General features: G+C 44.4%; 2 protein-coding genes across 5 annotated transcripts in view; both read left to right on the top strand.

Moving 5' to 3' along the window:
- Positions 1–834: 834 nt before the first annotated feature.
- Positions 835–5429, top strand: RANBP6 (RAN binding protein 6). The gene has a single exon (XM_070431633.1). The coding sequence runs from the start codon at positions 835–837 to the stop codon at positions 4150–4152; it is 3318 nt and encodes a 1105-aa protein (XP_070287734.1). The 3' UTR covers positions 4153–5429.
- A 2306-nt stretch (positions 5430–7735) lies between these two features.
- Positions 7736–12538, top strand: part of BRD10 (bromodomain containing 10) — a 96410-nt gene continuing 91607 nt past the window's right edge. For 2 of the 4 annotated variants that reach the window (XM_070431632.1, XM_070431631.1), the window contains exon 1: positions 7736–8616. In XM_070431632.1, the coding sequence (XP_070287733.1) occupies positions 8027–8616 (590 nt within the window). In that variant the 5' untranslated portion in view covers positions 7736–8026. The remainder of the gene's footprint in view (positions 8617–12538) is intronic. The other 2 variants (XM_070431630.1, XM_070431629.1) reach the window with 1 other exon arrangement.

Genomic DNA, 12538 nt, shown 5'->3' with positions numbered 1-12538 from the left:
ACAACTTTATTGAGGTATTACTAGTATTCACATACCACACAATTCACCAATCTAAACTGTACAGTTCAATGATTTAGTGTAATCACAGAGGCGTGCAACCATCACCACAATTTCCGTCTTCACATCTTCATCACCCGAAAAGAAACCCCATACCTCACAGCCGTCATCCTCCCTTCTCCCCTCCCGCAGCCTCTGGCCATCACTAATCTCTATATCCCTGCCTAGTCAAGACCCCTCCTATAAAGGACACCACACAATATGCGGCCTTTGGGGATCGGCTTCGTTCACTTAGCCGGTTTTCAAGGTGTGTTTATTGTTTTAAAATTATGCAGCGGTTCTCAACCTTCTGGCCCTTTAATACAGTTCCTCATGTTGTGACCCAACCATAAAATTATTTCCGTTGCTACCTCATAACTGTAATGTAAATATCTGATATGCAGGATGATCTTAGGCGACCCCTGTGAAAGGGTCTTCCGACCGCCAAAGGGGCCGCGATCCACAGGTTGAGAACCTCTGAATTATAGGGTAACTTGTAGAGACAGTTTAGAAATAAAGGGGGGGGAGATCCCCCATAATCCCGTTCTAATACAACCAATGACATGCTTTTCTTTCCTTTTTCCCCCCTCTGCAGGTGCGCTTGGATCGGACTGGAATACGTATGAAGGATGCCCCTCCCCGCCACCAGCTCCCCCCGCACCTGGCACAGCTCAGCCTGGCACCCGCGGCCGAGGGCGGAGCGGCCCCGCCCCTCCCCGCCGGCGCCCCGCTTGCGTCACCGCGGGCGCCGCAGACCCCCACCTCCCCGCCGGGTCGCGGCGGCTTTGACAGAGCGCGATGGCGGCGGCCGCGGCTGCAGGGGTCCCGGCGACCGTGTCGGGGAAGCCCGAGTTCTACCAGCTCCTGAAGAACCTCATCAACCCCAGCTGCATGGTGCGGAGGCAGGCCGAGGAGGTCTACGAGAACATCCCGGGGCTGTGCAAGACGACGTGCCTGCTGGATGCCGTCCGGAACCGGAGAGCAGGTTACGAGGTGAGACAAATGGCTGCCGCGCTGCTCCGGCGGCTTTTGTCCTCGGGCTTTGAAGAAGTCTATCCCAACTTGCCAGCCGACGTGCAGAGGGACGTCAAGATCGAGCTGATCCTGGCCGTGAAGTTGGAGACGCATGCCAGTATGCGGAAAAAGCTCTGTGATATCTTTGCCGTGCTGGCGAGGAATCTGATCGATGAGGAGGGCACGAACCACTGGCCGGAAGGTCTGAAGTTCCTGATCGATTCGATCTACTCCAAAAATGTGGTTCTGTGGGAGGTGGCGCTTCACGTTTTCTGGCACTTTCCCGGAATTTTTGGGAACCAAGAGCGGCATGATTTGGATATCATCAAACGGTTGTTGGACCAGTGTATCCAAGATCAAGAGCATCCGGCCATCAGGACATTATCCGCTAGAGCTGCGGCTACGTTTGTGCTTGCCAATGAGAATAACTTCGCCCTTTTCAAAGACTTTGCAGACTTGCTTCCTGGCATCTTACAGGCTGTGAATGACTCTTGCTACCAGGATGACGACTCCGTGCTAGAATCCCTTGTCGAGATTGCAGATACTGTGCCTAAATACCTGGGTCCTTACTTAGAAGATACTCTGCAGTTGAGTCTAAAGTTATGTGGAGACTCTAGGCTTAGTAATCTGCAACGCCAGCTGGCCCTTGAAGTAATAGTGACCTTGTCTGAAACTGCAACCCCAATGTTGAAGAAATATACAAATATTATTGCACAGGCAATTCCTCATATATTAGGAATGATGGTTGATCTACAGGATGATGAGGACTGGGTAAATGCCGACGAAATGGAAGAAGATGACTTTGACAGCAATGCAGTTGCTGCTGAGAGTGCACTAGACAGACTGGCCTGTGGGCTGGGTGGAAAACTTGTCTTACCAATCACTAAGGAGCATATCATGCAGATGCTTCAGAGCCCTGACTGGAAATATCGACATGCTGGATTAATGGCCTTATCTGCCATTGGAGAAGGATGCCACCAACAAATGGAACCAATTCTAGATGAAATGGTTAACTCTGTTTTGCTTTTTCTTCAGGATCCTCATCCAAGGGTAAGGGCTGCCGCCTGTATTACGCTTGGACAGATGGCTACAGATTTTGCACCTAATTTCCAAAAGAAATTCCACGAAACAGTGATTGCAGCTCTGTTGCGTACCATGGAAAACCAAGGTAATCAGCGTGTGCAATCACATGCAGCTTCTGCGCTCGTTATTTTTATTGAAGACTGCCCCAAATCCTTGCTAGTTATTTATTTGGATAGTATGGTGAGAAATCTACATTCCATCTTGGTGATTAAACTTCAAGAGTTGATTCGGAATGGAACTAAGTTGGCCTTGGAACAGCTTGTGACAACTATTGCCTCAGTTGCAGATACAATAGAAGAAAAGTTTGTTCCGTATTATGATATATTTATGCCATCACTAAAGCACATTGTTGAGCTTGCTGTTCAAAAGGAACTCAAGCTTCTGAAAGGAAAAACTATTGAATGCATTAGCCATGTCGGTCTTGCTGTTGGGAAGGAAAAATTTATGCAAGATGCATCAAATGTGATGCAGCTATTATTGAAGACACAATCAGATTTAAATAATATGGAAGATGATGATCCTCAGACCTCTTACATGGTTTCAGCATGGGCTAGAATGTGTAAAATTCTTGGAAGTGATTTTCAACAGTATCTTCCACTGGTTATTGAGCCTCTTATTAAGACTGCTTCAGCTAAACCTGATGTTGCTCTCTTAGATACACAAGATGTGGAGAATATGAGTGATGATGATGGCTGGCAATTTGTAAATCTTGGAGATCAGCAAAGTTTTGGAATTAAAACCTCAGGACTTGAAGCAAAAGCAACTGCTTGCCAGATGTTGGTTTACTATGCTAAGGAATTAAGGGAAGGACTTGTGGAATATACAGAACAAATTGTAAAGCTGATGGTTCCTTTATTGAAATTTTATTTCCATGACAATGTTCGAGTGGCAGCAGCTGAGTCCATGCCATTTCTCCTGGAATGTGCAAGAATTCGTGGCCCAGAGTATCTTGCACAGATGTGGCAATTCATATGTGATCCCTTAATCAAGGCTATTGGGACTGAACCTGATACAGATGTACTCTCAGAAATAATGAGTTCTTTTGCCAAGTCCATTGAAGTAATGGGAGATGGCTGCCTTAATGATGAACACTTAGAAGAACTGGGAGAAATATTGAAAGCAAAACTTGAAGGGCACTTTAAAAACCAAGAATTGAGACAGGTTAAAAGACAGGAAGAAAACTATGACCAACAGGTTGAAATGTCCTTGCAAGATGAGGATGAATGTGATGTTTACATTTTGACCAAAGTGTCAGATATTTTGCACTCATTATTTAGTACTTACAAAGAAAAGATTTTGCCATGGTTTGAACAGCTGCTTCCATTAATTGTAAATCTAATTTGCTCTAGTAGGCCATGGCCAGATAGACAGTGGGGATTGTGCATATTTGATGATATTATAGAGCACTGTAGCCCAACCTCATTTAAATATGTAGAATATTTTCGGTGGCCAATGCTACTAAATACACGAGATAATAACCCTGAAGTCAGGCAAGCTGCTGCTTATGGCCTGGGTGTTATGGCACAGTTTGGTGGAGATGATTATCATTCTTTATGTTCAGAAGCTGTTCCACTGCTGGTAAAAATTATTAAGTGTGCAAATTCTAAAACCAAAAAAAATGTCATTGCTACAGAGAACTGTATCTCAGCAGTAGGTAAGATTTTGAGGTTTAAGCCTAACTGTGTAAATGTAGATGAAGTTCTTCCACACTGGTTGTCATGGCTTCCATTGCATGAGGATAAAGAGGAAGCTATTCAGACTTTGAGTTTTCTCTGTGACTTAATTGAAAGTAACCACCCAGCTGTACTCGGTCCAAATAATTCCAATCTTCCCAAAATAATCAATATAATTGCAGAAGGAAAAATTAATGAGACTATTAGCTATGAAGATCCGTGTGCCAAACGCCTAGCTAATGTTGTGCGCCAGGTACAGACTTCTGAAGAATTGTGGTTGGAATGTATATCCCAACTTGATGATGAGCATCAGGAAGCCTTACAGGAGTTGCTGAATTTTGCTTGAAGCACTTTAATACCACTTGAATATCATCTACTGTAAAAGCAACTCTAAATAAGTGTTGTGAATGGATTCCATTGTAATTGAGAGAACTGTTTTTTCCCTGCTAAGCAGTTTGTATTCCTTCCCCATGTTTCTCCAGGATTAGCCAGTGTTATAACCTTCTGTTCACCTTGCATGTTTTATCTCGTAATCATAGATCTTGGTGATGACCTGTGCTTCCACTGTCTTAGAATGTTTTTTCTCTTTCCCCTAGTTGATGTGAAGTATATAAATTGTTGCTATTTGTCTGAATTATTGATGCTGAGCAAGCATTATACTTGGTGTCAGGATGTCATACTGCCTATCACAAGATGCTAAGAGCTCACAAAGTTAGGACAGGAGAACTTCCAGGACAAACATCTTTGTAATTATGGGTGAAGAATATAGTGGCAGGCTTATTCCTCCTTGATTAATAGTCCTGGTTTTCATGGTAATAGGAAAATGCTGAAATTGGGTGAGAGTTTTGAGATATTGCAGTGGATGTAGGGAATTTTCTCTATAATATGTATGAACTTTTTCACAATGCCTTCCTCAGAACTGGGTGAAACATCCACATTCTACTTCCAGCTGAGAGTTATGAGAACTTCAGAATTTTCTTAGGCAGACTGGTCTCTGTTAAGTTATCTAGGACTCTTAAGAACCATGTTTACTGAAAAGGGTGTCCTGACATCAAACATTGGTAGCATGTAACATACTGTAATAACACAGTTTGACAAATGGAAAGTAATATTTGTGGGAGTCATTAAATGATATGTATTTGAGCAGAATATTGTATTGTGTATGTATGCTATTTTTCCCCTCCAAAGCAGCTCAACAAGAAGAGAAGACCTAATTTAAAGTGGAGCTTAAATAGATTTGTTTTGAAGAAGTTCTTAATAGATGCTATAGTAGCACTAAAGAGTATTCTATTGTAAAAATGAAAGGAAAGCAAAATTAATATTATCTTTAGACATGAAAATGTAAACAGCTTTGAGACCAGTCATTTAGCATTAGATGTGCATTATAAGAAAACAGTACTAGAAATGTAGGGTTAATTATATTATTTGGAATGTCAGTCTTTAATGTTGAGCTTTTGTAGGGTAGAAAAAGCTTTCTACTCAACAAATCATTGATCCAAAATTTAAAAATAAATACATCTATCATGATTTCCTGGTACTATTGTGAGTACTGTATATGTAAACTATTTAGCAAGTACTGGTAAGTGCTTAATAAATGGTAGCTATTATTGCTGTTGTTTGTACTTCTGTTTTTTTATGATTTAGAATGCCTTTACATTAAAATATCCCTGATTTTCCACCTACCAGTTCAGATAAGCAGGCCATCTAGGCCATTGTGGTCAGAAATATGAAGGTGAAATTTTAGGTATGCAATTCCTGTCCATTCCGTACAATTATTTAATTAAGGGGGAAAAGCGAAGGACATTAATTACAGTATAGTCACAATTTTAAGTTTATTTAAGATAAATTTAAAAATATGCAAATAAATAGAAAAATCCCACCACAAAATATTAATAGAGGTTTTCTCTGGGTAATGGGATTAAATGACAATTTTTTCTTGAAACTTACTTTTCTATATTTTGTAACTTACCTACAACCAACATATTTCTTATATATATATATTTTAGGTTCAAGGACCTAATCACAATCATCTTGGCTTCTCCATGACCTATGGCTGAGGTTTCTTCAACTCAGCCATACTTCTTTAACTTAATATTCCTTAATTAAGAAGCCCTTGATCAACATTTCTTGCAATTTCCTACACTCTTGTGCATGCACAATTGGAAATTCTGCCATATGACATAATACCTAGCTGGTAGGATTGTTGTGAGAATTAAAGGAGATAATGAATATAAAGTGTTTAGTACAGGGTTCAACAAATGCAAGCTAATATATTGGAGAGTCCTGAAATAGGGTTGGTCGCTAAAGAGGAAGGGGGTTATTTGCTGGTGGAGGGTGGGTCCAGATTTTTGGGCTTTGTCAAAGGAAATGAGGGATGTCCAGTCAGACACTTTTTTGGTTGCCAGTTGATGAAATAGTTTCCTGCCTTTGTACCTGTGAGCTGAAGTACATCTATAGGTTTTGAGGAAAGAATGCTGTAAGTGCCTAATAAACTGCAAATGTCAGAATATCTGACCATTTAGTTAAATAGCTTTTACTTTAAAAAAGGTATATTTCTCATTCTAAATAGAAAGTATTATGTGCATCTTTCAAATAGAACATGGGAAAACAGTAATGTCTGCTTTATGGAACCATTAATTCCTTTCTGCCCACTTATTTTTAAGCAATGTGAAAATTAGTGTGAAGGATGAGTCCACTTTTAAGACATCTAAACAGTAATTTTATAATGTGTAGTGAGATTACAAGGCCATGCTAATGACTACTTAATAGCTAACTAATGCTATACAGATTAGACTTGAAATATCTGAAAACTTTTTAGTCCCGAGGATATATTTTTTAATGAGGTTCCATTCCCCTCCTTTATTCTTAGCAAACATCAAGAATCAAAAATGTGGAAATACGTTTTTTCATTTTAACAAAAAACATGGTTTCCAAAATAGGAATTGATGTTAAGAACTGGAGATAGAGTTTCAGAAATCCGAGTTCTGCAAATCATCTTCTTGTCTCTTGCATGTGCACATATGTTTCAGTTCGTCTAGTTATTAAAGCTCCTTTTTACACTTTTCAAAATTCTAATTTATATTTAAAACCCGGCAGTCACAAGGGGAAAGAAACTTGTGTACAAAGAAAATGTAAATTTTACGGTAGGATAGGATTTACATTTTGTGTCTTCTTACTTTTCATCTGCTATTAACAAAAGTTATCTAGCAAGCTCCTTCGAGAATAATTTTAGTTTTTAGGGATAGTAAGGGGCTATCGCAAAAGAAACAATCCTCCCGCAGTTGTCGCTCTCCAAAGCCCTTCGGCCTCTCTGCGCAGGCGCCTGGCTTCCCCAGCCACTCCGCCCTTAAAATCGTCTGCAAGCTGATGACATCATTGGTGCGCGCAACCTACCAGATCTCCGGACCTGTAGCTACGCCGAAGTCCTTGCTGTCGCGTAGCGGGGCGGGACGCGAGGGGGTGGGGCTGTCTCAATGCGCATGCGCATCGTGGATGGCGACGGCGACTCTTTCTTTGCCCCAGTGGGGGGGCTGGAGTGGGGACCTGAGTGCCTCCCTCTTCTCTCTGCCCCTCCCCTTCCCTCCTCACCACCCCCCCAGCGCCAACCCGCCCAGCGGGGCTTCTAACTGACAGTTGTCGTCCAGCTCGGTCGGCGCGCCGCCTCCTCCTTGCCCGGGTCCCCCGCAGGTAGAGAGGGGCGGGAGGGGGGTGAGGGAGAGGAGGAGGAGGAGCCCGAGCCGCCGCGGCCCAGCGCTGCGGCCCCCTCCGGGGAGGCGAGAGGACCCGCACTTCGTCCTCGCCCCCTCCCCGTCCCCTCGCCGGCCCGGGAGGGGGTGGGGCGCCGAGGCCGCGGCGGCCCGGCCGGGCCCGGCGGGTGTAGAGCGGGCGGGGCGCGGAGGGGTGAGGCCGGCGAGGGCCGCGCGCGCCGCCGCCGCCGGGGGGAGGGGAGAGGAGGGCACCTAGGCTCTCCTCTTCTCTCCCCCATCCCCCGCGCGCCATGTAACCCCGCCCCGCTGGCGGCGAGCTCGAGACCCCCGCGCGCACGGAGCCGAGCCGGCTGCGGAGGAGAGCGAGGCCCGATGCGGCCGGGGCTGCGCGGTGCGGCGGCGCCCTGAGGTGGTGGCCCGCGCTCACGCGTCCCCCGGCGCCTCGAGCGGCCGCCCCGCATCGCCCAACCTGGGCCTGCCGGGGGCGTGAGCGCGCCCAAGACGCCGCGGGAGATGGAGCCGGCCGGGGAGGAGGAGAGGCCGCCGCCCGCAGTCGAGGAGGAGGACGAGGAGGAGGTGGCAGCGGCGGCCCCGGCCTCAGGGCCGGCCCGACGGAGGGGTGCCTCCTCGCGGGAAGACGCAGACGGCCCGGAGGAGGAGGCGGAGGAGGCGGCGGCGGCGGCGATGGTGGTCGGGGGCAGTGGCTGCAAGGAGCAGGAGTTGAGCTACGAGCTGCAGCAGGGCTACCGCATCCTGGGCGAGTTCCTGCAGGAGAAGCACCGCGGCCTCACCGCCCCCTTCCTGCAGCCTTTGGGGGGCGTTGCCACCGGAGAGGAGGAGGAGGCGGCGGCGGCGGCAGAGGGGCCGCGCGGCGGGGGCCGGGGCAGTCGCTCCCTCCCGCAGCCTCCCGGGCAGGGCCTGTCTCTGCTGAAGATGGAGGAGAAGTTCAGCAGCGGCCAGTACGGGGGCATCACCGATTTCGTGGCGGACTTCAGGTCGATGCTGGAAACGTGCTACCGCCTGCACGGAGTGGACCACTGGGTCTCCAGGCAGGGCCAGAAGCTGGAGATGATGCTGGAGCAGAAGTTGGCGCTGCTCTCCCGGTGAGTGGACGCCGTCCCAGGTGGGCCTGGCGGGCCGACACAAACACACCCTCACACGTGTCCGAGGAGGGGCTGGGCCAGGGGCCGGGGGGCGCCGCTGATAGGCGCGGAGTCGGGGCTGGGGAGCCCTGGGAGGAGCGGCCGCTCGGGGCGGGGGCCCCGCAGGGGTGTGGCGTGGCGGGTGTGGGCGGACGAACCCCGCACCCAGGTGGGAAGAAGCGGAGAAGGGAGCCCAGGCCCGACCCAAAGAGCGGGTCAAGCTTGTAGATGTCAAGTAAAATGGTGCCCGTAGGGAGGACAGGGGTAGGCGGAGGAAAAGTTCCAGTGGGAGGGAAGTTGGATCCGTAGCTTTTAGAGAGTTTTTAGCGCGACAGTTTAAAAAAAAATGTTTAGGATGAAATGGCGTTAGGAAAATTAATTTTAGCTCGTGTAAAAAGATGGTAGTTTCATACCATTAAAAAATAGGATCGTTTTTCTACCCCATGTCGGCCATCGGAGATTTATGGAGTTATTAAATGGTTAATGATTACTCTGGTGTACTCCTGATCTCTTCTCTCAGCTCCATCTCAGGAGACTGAACTTTTGCAATTATAGTGGGTGCATCAACGCAAAATTGTTAATACGTTTAGATATTTGTGTGTATTCTACCACAAATCATAGGCTCTTCAGGTGGCACCGTGCTGCTGGTGTGCTCCACCCATATATCTAATTTAGTAAGAGGAAATAATGGAGGCTACTAAAACGTATAGATTTCTAATAATTTATACAAGCCAAATTAATTTCTCAAGTGGCAATTTTTTAGGAATAGAAAAATAATTGACTGTTGCTGAAAGAGTTGAATGGTAGTTTGACTCTTTACTAGCTGAAGTGAACTTGAACAAGTCACTTTACTTTTTTGGCTTTAGTTTCATCATCTGTAAAATGGGGATGATAATAGTACCTACCTCATGGGATTGCTGTAGGATTAAATGAGTTACATGTAAAGTCAACAGTGCTGGTCCCATAGTGAGCCAAATATAAATGTTAATCTTTATAGTAGTAGTAGTTGAATAAAATGAATATTTTTCTCATATCTGAAACTGGGTATTCTTCTAGTGTTTTTCTGGAGTAGTTGTTAATTTTTTGGTCCTTGATTTATAATTGTAATTTTAAAGTGATCTAATTTGTCAACTGGCTTCTTTATGCTGTTTTCACTACCATCAGTGACTTCTTTCATTGAAAACAGTAGGATTCTTCTTGAGTTCTTTTATAAAGTAGAATTATTTGGTAACAATTATTCACAAATTTGCTTTGTAGATTACTCTATATACTCTTTTAGTGACATTATCCTTGTATGTAGTGTATTTGTTACCCTTGACTCCACAGTGTTTTGTAGTTGTGACCGACATAAACTCAAGTTGATGTCACAAGATTTTAGATTGTGGAAGGACTCATAGATTTAATCTAATCCAAGTATCCAGTTTTATAGATGTAGAAATAGGATTTAGGATGAGGCAAGAGAATGGCTGTATGAAAGCGCTAAGAAGCAGCATATGGGTTTGAATGAATTACAGATATTTTCAAAAGCATTGTGTGTATAGTAAATAATTTTCGAGTCCCACAAAAGAGCAAGGGAGACTATTTCTCTTTCACATAAAGGTATATAAAGGTAAATTTCTAAATGCTTAGTTAGAATCAATCCCAGGGGCTTATGCTCATTCTGACATGATTTAATAGCATCCATACTTAGAATTTAAACTTATAACAGTCTGTTGTTTGTAAACATAACATATATGTGACATTATTATTCTAAGAGAGATAAAATTCTTGCATTTTAGTAGCAAAAAGTAATATGATAGTCTTAAACAGATAAAAGTTTTATAAATAATAGGTTTGCCAGACCACTCTGGTTGATACTGGGAAGTCATTTCTTTTTATGTACTAGCCCACTCAATAAATGCTTTGAGTGGGCACAACTTTGAGAAAAAAGCCTAAGTTGCAACTCTTCAGTATGCATTTAGGATATATAGATGTTCCAGAGCAATGTTCTATAGACTGTCCATATAAATAAGATTTTCAGCAAATACATGACCCAGATACCTTATATGTAAATAAGTGGTACATGGTATCTTAGTACTATAAAAAAAACAATCATTTAGATATTATCACTTAAGGTATGTTGTGTGTTTTATTTACATTTTTATTTATTGATTTTAGAGAGAGAGGCAAGGAGAGAAACATCAATTTGTTGTTCCAGTTACTTATGCATTCATTGGTTGATTGTTATATGTTTCTTGACTGTGGATTGAACCCTCAACTTTGGCATATCGGGACAACACTCTAACCAACTGAGCTACCCAGCCAGGGTTCATTTAAGTTTTGTCCTGTCTTCTGTTAGATATTGAATTAGCTCTTATTTTCAAATGTACAGTAAGGAGAACTTTACATCTGCTTTATATACTAGTGAGTCCTTTAGTGAGCACAAGACAAGTTAGATTAGGTTAAAAGGATGCTATATCCTATATAATAAAAGGCTGATGTGCAAGTTGTCCCCTTGGGAGTTCGACTGACCGGGAGTTTGACCACTCGCTATGATGTGCGCTGACCACCAGGGGGTGTCTCGGAACAAAGGAAGGCCCTGGCCAGCAGTCGGGGGAAGGAAGGCCCTGATCGGCCCTGATCACCAGCCAGGCCTAGGGACCCTACCTGTGCATGAATTTCGCTTACTGGGCCTCTAGTTAATATAGAACAGCCCAATGGAATTAGTACTTCGGACTCATTATATAACTTGAATCTCGATTGCTTCATCTGTGCTATGAGAGTGCTAAACTAGATTTGTTGATTGTATATGAGGGTATCTGTCAGAGCAAGACATTCAAGTCCCTGAAATCGAAAGTTAAGTTCTCTGCTTTTAAATGGTTTATAGTCGAGTAGGGAAATGGAGACTTTAAAAAGATAATGATTCTGTAATGGACATATAAACAAGGTACAAAGAAATTTAAGAGGTAGGAGACATAAATCTGAAGGGAAGGGACAATTGAGAGGAAGAAGGAGAAAGGGGAAAGAGACTACAGTACTTACAAGACATCATGTAGAAGTACACACTTGAACTGACTTTCGAAGTTGAATATTGCTACTGGGATTTTTTTTGGAGGGTTTGAAATGAGCATTCCAGAATGCTGAACTGCAGTGAATGCAAGGTATGAAATAGTATAATGTTTCTGGGAACTATAGTCTATATGGCTACAGTATGGTCTCCAGATAGTGTCTGCAACCCAGGAGATATGCAGGGTGATTGATTGGGGTGAGGAAAGAAAATATTACAGGGTCAGTATATTCAAACTAACGGCTCGGAGCACGAAATTTGTGCACAGGTAGGATCCCTAGGCCTGGCCAGCGATCAGGGCCAATCGGGGCCTTCGGGCTGCCGGCCAGGGCCTTCCTTCCTTGGCTGCTGGCTGCCAGCCGGGGCCTTCCTTCCTTCTGTGCCGCCCCTTGGTGGTCATTGCAGGTCATCGCGAGCAATCAAACTCCCAGTCTCCTGGTCGAACTCCTGAGGGAACACTGCATATTAGCCCTTTATATAGAGAGATTTTATCTTTTTAATTTTTGGCTTGCTTTTTAAAAATTTTATTTTATTTATTTAATCCTCACCCAGGGATATTTTTCCATTGCTTTCAGATAGAGTGGGAGGGGGGAGAGAGAGACATATTGATTGGTTGCCTCCAGCACAAGCCCCTATTGGTCCAGGGATGGAGCCTGCAACCCAGGTACATTGCCCTTCAACCAGCAACCCTTTGGTACTGGGTCCCCCACTTTAACCACGAGACAAAACCTGCCAGGGCTTGGCTTGCTTTTTGTGGTGTTTTTAATAGCACTATGTCTGTAGTTTATAAGTATAATGATATGTTAATATATGTTGGTAATATATACCAACATGTTA

Source organism: Myotis yumanensis, unplaced genomic scaffold (genome assembly GCF_028538775.1).
Source record: "Myotis yumanensis isolate MYYU_CA2020_CCGP unplaced genomic scaffold, mMyoYum1.0.hap1 SCAF_12, whole genome shotgun sequence".
Taxonomy (NCBI): domain Eukaryota; kingdom Metazoa; phylum Chordata; class Mammalia; order Chiroptera; family Vespertilionidae; genus Myotis; species Myotis yumanensis.
The sequence above is the reverse complement of the archived record's forward strand: the minus strand, read 5'-3'. Positions and strand labels throughout refer to the sequence as shown.

Coding starts and splice junctions, on each gene's coding strand:
- RANBP6 (XM_070431633.1), top strand. CDS start 835: ATGGCGGCGGCCGCGGCTGCAGGGGTCCCGGCGACCGTGTCGGGGAAG.